Source organism: Saccostrea cucullata, unplaced genomic scaffold (assembly GCF_032062105.1).
Source record: "Saccostrea cucullata isolate Sc308-1 unplaced genomic scaffold, CSIRO_AGI_Scuc_v1 ctg21799, whole genome shotgun sequence".
NCBI lineage: Eukaryota > Metazoa > Mollusca > Bivalvia > Ostreida > Ostreidae > Saccostrea > Saccostrea cuccullata.
In genome coordinates this window covers 1-6,440 of record NW_026935320.1, presented here as the reverse complement: position 1 = coordinate 6,440, position 6,440 = coordinate 1, and the positions used below count along the sequence as shown (strand labels likewise).

At 33.2% G+C, this 6,440-nt stretch overlaps 1 protein-coding gene across 1 annotated transcript; it reads right to left on the bottom strand.

The window, feature by feature from the left end:
- Positions 1-42: 42 nt before the first annotated feature.
- LOC134242482 (uncharacterized) lies at positions 43-548 on the bottom strand (the record flags this gene model as incomplete). The annotated part of the gene is made up of 1 exon (XM_062724570.1): positions 43-548. A coding segment is annotated over one exon (506 nt), but the record flags the coding sequence as incomplete, so codon positions are not given.
- Positions 549-6,440: the final 5,892 nt, after the last annotated feature.

The following is a 6,440-nucleotide window of genomic DNA, read 5'->3' as shown; positions in this document are numbered from 1 at the left end:
TTCTGGCGATGTTTCCGTTTGTGGAATTGAAGGACTTGTTACTGGCGATGTCTCTGTTTGTTGAATAGTGGGACTTGTTTCTGGTGATGTCTCTGTTTGTTGAATAGTGGGACTTGTTTCTGGTGATGTCTCTGTTTGTTGACTTGTGGGACTTGTTTCTGGTGATGTCTCTGTTTGTTGAATTGTGGGACTTGTTTCTGGTGATGTCTCTGTTTGATGACTTGTGGGACTTGTTTCTGGCGATGTTTCTGTTTGTTGACTTGTGGGACTTGTTTCTGGTGATGTCTCTGTTTGTTGAATAGTGGGACTTGCTTCTGGTGATGTCTCTGTTTGTTGACTTGTGGGACTTGTTTCTGGCGATGTTTCTGTTTGTTGACTTGTGGGACTTGTTTCTGGTGATGTCTCTGTTTGTTGAATCGTGGGACTTGTTTCTGGTGATGTCTCTGTTTGTTGAATTGTGGGACTTGTTTCTGGGGAAGATTGCTGTAAAGTTGTAGAAACAATGTCTGTTGAATGATACGATTTTTCGGAAGAAGTCTTTTTTATTTCTAAAATTAAAAAAAATGAAACTAATTTAAACAATAGATTATGTTGTTTAATATGGTAAAAGGTTATATAGCTCTTAAAGGTACCGCTTTTTAAATAATTTGTTTGCACCCTCTACAATTTACTTTTAACTACTAAGGGGGGGGGGGGGGTTGTGTGTTTCTATCCCAATAATGTAAGTCATTTTTTAGAAGTATTCTTTGAAATACACAAACAAATCTACGAAAAATCAAATACATGGACAGTAAACAGTAAGTGCCTTTAAATCGTGTATTAATAATTCAGGTATGGTGTTAATGTTAAATGCAAAAATTCAATTTTAGTTGTAACATGTCATTTGATTGGGTAAAAGATTTGATCCATTTTTTATAACAAAACTTGCCTACGTCACAATGAGTTTCGTTAAAAACGTATTACTCCGCTTGACGTTTTCTTTAAAATATGCTAAATATGAAGTCTTTTTCCCGAGGAAAAATTGTCTCATTGTCTACACTGAATGAAGTATATTTCAACTTATGCTATACGATATAACATAAATTGAGGTAGTTTACGCATTTTTATAAACCGCTTCGCATGTAAACGATGTTCTCATATAAAACAAGTTCCCCTATTTTCATCATGTTAAATCAACTCTCGAGTATATTGTTTTCCTAGATGGAAGAGAGTATTTTCCTACCCCAGAATGCTCTCTAATGTCATAGACTCTAACACAAACCCCATCAGCAAGACCCCCCCCTACCCACCCCCACACCCTCACCCTTACTCACATAAACAAACAAGCAAACAAAATAATATTTCCAGTTTAGACAGATATGTTTCCTTCATATTATCCCTTTTTGCTGCTCTTTCCAGTCAATACAAAGAAGTAAACACCTTCGAAGTACAATATTCAACTTTACCTTTTTTGAGTTCGGTGAATATATTACCTCTCAGGGTAATTCAGAGTAATGACTTCATAAATAATAGTCTAAAAGAATACATATATAAATATTTTTTTCAAAAATCACAAATATATCCTTGTTTTTTTTTACAGGTGGCATTTGGAGATTTTGTTTTGGGAAACCTCTCTACACTGCACACTAAAGAGTTCTGATTCTATGGTTTTTTTCTGCAGTTAGAGTGATCTGTCCTTGGATCTAAATTCTCAAATAGAAATTTACAGTGTATTACTCAATTTGTAATCCATTCAAGCATTCTTGACATTTCAAAAGGCCAAGATAAAATAATTGTTGTTTTCATGTACCAGGTATTACCTGTATTGAAGTGAACGACAGTGAATTCTATTCCCTGATACTGTGTTGTATTTGAAAATTTTTCCTGGGGTAAATGCTAGGTACTTTATAGTGGAAATTAAATAGCTAAGCTCAATATTAACACCTTAATACAATATTTTTCTCAATTTCTCAATAATCAAAACAATTTTTTACTCTGGTATAGAGAGGGCCTTTAAAAACAAATTAAACAAAAATATCTTTTTTAAGTGTTAGGAAGAATGCCCTGACCAATACTTATTTCTCAATTAGAAACAGGCTGCATTCCTAACTATATTTATGTTAAGCTTCAAAATAATTTTGCCTTGTTAATATTTTGTAAAGTGTTCTATCCATAACTCATAATAGTACCTTGACAAGTTTCTTTGTAATCAACACAACAATCTCGATTTTGCAAGCAAAAATTATCACAATAACACAGTCCTGAAGAGTTTTTGAACATCAATGGACCTGTTGTGGAACATGAGCCTTTTTTTCCTGGACAGCACATCCCTGCAGCTGCACATGGTGACGCTAAAAATATGAAATATTACTTATTTATTCCGCTTTAATTTGTATATATGCGTGTATCGAAAACACCATGAACAACTCTGAAAGCATAAATAGACAATTTGAAAGACTTACTTGTTATTGATGTCGATATTCTCGCAGAAAATCCTGTCAAAATTGTAATTTAACAATTAAAAACGCACAATCCTATGGAATGCCAATGAATTTTTATTGTTAACGAAGTAATTATAATTGTATAAAAATTAGGAAATATATACAAAAACAAATAATTTTAAAAACAACTTTTGTTAATAAAAACGAAACTCGTTAATTTACTTACCTTGTCATTTGTCATTTGCATTTTTTTTTTCGGACAAGTACATGAAGATTATAATCAAAGATGCTTAGACATAGTATTGGTGTGAATATTTTCTCAAATTTTCTGTTTAATTTCATGATAACATGTACGTATATGTTTCTAAAGCATTTTTTGTGGAAGTTACTGTAAACGTATTACATTTGGCTGTGCATTCTTTTTAGCGCTTTTAGCGGAAAGACACAAAAAATGGGTAGCAACTATTCCTTCGCCATACGCTCGGCACTTTGAAGTGAAAGTTGCGGGTCCTTCGGATGAGACCTTAAAAACCGAGGCCCCGTGGCAGGCGTTGGCACGATAAAGATCTCTCACTGCTCAATGGCCCTGAGTGCCGAGAAAAGGTCAAAATTTGAAGCCCTTCACCGGCATTCGGTGACGTCTCTATATGAGTGAAAAATTTTCGAGAGGGACGTTAAACAATAGGCAATCAATCAATCAATCAAAACTAAATTTCCATCAAATATGGTACACGCTAAATATAATACATTTACAGTATTGAAACTTCGAACTTCTAGACGCGTTTGATTGACACATCCTAACATTTTTACCAATTCAAATTTTATCTTTAACAAAAGTATAGCAATTTTGTTGTGTATTAGTGAAAAATATTAAAACTATAATACAGAAAATTCGGAGTAGAAATGTGCGAAAGCAAATCCATTCCCTAGTAATGTCAGCCCGTGCTCAATGTTCTGTACGTAGGTTAACAAATTAAATAAACCCCTTAAAGGTACACGGTTTTTGTAAAGAGGACACGGGCTCTGTTGTTGTTAATGTTTGCGTTTCATCGGCGTAAACTCTGCATACACCACTGAGCTCGGACTGTATACAGGCCTTCAAATCGACATTTAGATAAATCGAAAACGTATTGTCAATTTACAATAATTATTGTAATTTCCATTCTTGTGTCCATACGATATATCTTGGTGAGCTTGAGATAAAAGATACCACAGAGTCTGACACAGCTTTAATGGTATTCTAAAAATAAAGCTCTATAATAAATGTAATGACTTTGATTTTTCTATAGACAACTTCCCTTACTTATGCAGCAATATACCTTCATCACCTGTATACGGAGTTTTTGTATCTCAGTTGATTCGATACACAAGAGCATGCTCTACGAATGAACAATTTCTAGAACGAGGTAAATTATTGACAAAGAAGTTGATGAAACAAGAATACCAGGAGTCCCTTTTAAAGTCATCATTTCGTAAGTACTTTGGTCGATACCATGACCTTGTCAGCAAATACAATTTATCATTGAGTCAATTGCTGTTTGACTTTTTTCATACTAATTGTTAGTCCATTATTATTACATTGGATTGATTTTTCCGTTATTTTCCGATCATGACAGGGAGCACATGGCGGGTGTGACCGGCCGCGGTCGGCAGGGGATGCTTACTCCTCCATGGCATCTGCTCACAACTCTGACGTTTTCGAGGTTCGTGTTTGCTCTGCTCTATTTTGCATTCTTTTATGAACTTTTGATCTTTAATACTGTTCGTTATCTCCATATGTTTCATCAAACTTCCAGTCCCTCTTTTTTATAAAAATTCGAAATTTTAATGTTAAAGAACAGATTACAATTTATGAATTAATCGTAACCGAACGGAAAAATATGGTAAAAGCGGTGAATTCAAATTCTTTATCGATAACTTTCCTGACTAGTACTTATAATGCATCATACAGTACCATTATCATATGCATCAAAAGTTTGTCTCCCGGTTAATTCGATATGCAAAATAGTACAATATATTCGGACAATGTCTAAATCGCGGCAAACTATATTGACAAACAAATTGATAAAACAAGGATATCAATAGCGTTGTTTGAAGTCAACAGTTTGGAATTTTTTTGGTCGACACAACGATCTAGTCAGAAAATAAAATCTATCAATTTGTCGAATGCTGCTTCAAGTTTTTTTCAAACTAATTGATAGTTCATTATTTACTTACAGGCTGAATTGTCTACGGTTTTTTTCCATTTGCCCTATTACTCAGTAAGCACACGGCGGCTTTGACCTTGTTAGCAGGGGGTGCTTACATGTACTTATCAATGACATCAGATATGATCACGCCTGATAATTTTAAAGGTTCGTGTTTGTTCTACTCCCAATTTGAATTAGTTAAACAATGTAAGTCGATCGTGTGGCGCAGTGGTTAGAGCGCCTGCTCTAGAGTCGCGAGATAAGGAGCTGATCCTTACGTCGCGGGTTTGAATCCTACTGTAGGACTCGGAGGACTCGGAGACTTCGGATGAGACCGCATAAACCGAGGTCCCATGTCCCAGTGGGTGCTGTCATAAAAAAGATCCTTCTCTGATCTGAGTGCCGAGGATAGGTCAACATTTGCAACTAGTGGCGTTTCCATATGAGTGAGAAATTCTCGAGAGGGACGTTAAACAACAAACAAACTTAGTGAAGTATTTAGCTTGATTCGCTATCTCCATATTTTTGGTACCAACTTTATATTTTTGTGGCAGACGTATTTATCAGTAATCAACTTACTCGTATATCTGATTATATTAAGACTTCTTTAAAAAGCACTAAACATCCAAAATTGAAATACGCTGTCATATTTAAGAAAATTAAATTATATTCACATAAACCAATCCAATGAAGTAGAGAATACTGTACGTTATGCTGGAAATAAAGACATTTGACAATTACTGTTATAAGGTCTCCTCCATAAAGTGAATATACTACTAGTAAAGATTTTGTCAAAATTTCTGTATGACTAGTGAGAGCAATTTTGGGATACGGAAGAATATGCTATCGGTCATTGTTTGAAGAAATATTGAAAACTGTTCTAGAAATGCTATCTGAAAGAATATATTAACAATACTTTAAGGCAATAAAATATGAAATTAATCATGATTGACTTTTTCCTGAGTATGCGTTTAATTTTACGAAATAACCATGGATAGTTTCATGAATGAAAATCGGATTATTTTGAAATCCTTATTTTCCTTCAAACTCTAATTACATATTTGTGTGAAGTAATAAAATTTTTAGAAGTCAAAATAAATCACTTGCGATCGCATATGAGTTTATCGAAAGTTAAGTGTATATACACTTTTATTTTTAACCAATCAAAATACAGATTAATTGCTTATTTGAAATTTAAAAAAAAAAAACTCAAAATTTTTTTATAGTAAATATCTCTATTCCTTCTTTCACTATCGATATGGTTTGCATTTCTTGACAAAAATATGTTGAAAAATGCCCCAGTCTTTTTAATGATATGTATATAACAATTTAGCCAAAAAAACTTCCCTAAAGGATGTTTTTAATTTTTTCATATACTATGTTCGTACATGCATACTATATATCATGGAAACTTAACAAAATATACTCAGAACATATACATTGTATTTCATTGCCCTTTGTAAAGTTTAAAAAGTTAAAAACAAGTTTTGAAAAACTCAACCGTGTTAAAAAATGTAAAGTTCATTTTAAATCAAATGAATATTTTAAATAAATAAGTCCTATTTTTTTTCAAATTTAAATAATGATTTGATTTTTTATTGCATGATTTGAATAGTGAACATTTTCATCCATTCATAAAAAATCTAAACAATTAGGAAAATGCCAACAAGCTATTGTTAAAGAGAAAAAGATTTATGAATTTAAAACATCTTTCTTCCACCCACCCCTTATGGTACAAAAATGCTGATAAGAGAACCTTCCCTATAATTCTTACAGTATAAAGTGCTTTTAAATGTGATAGATCTCATTATATCCTTTACAATGTACTCCA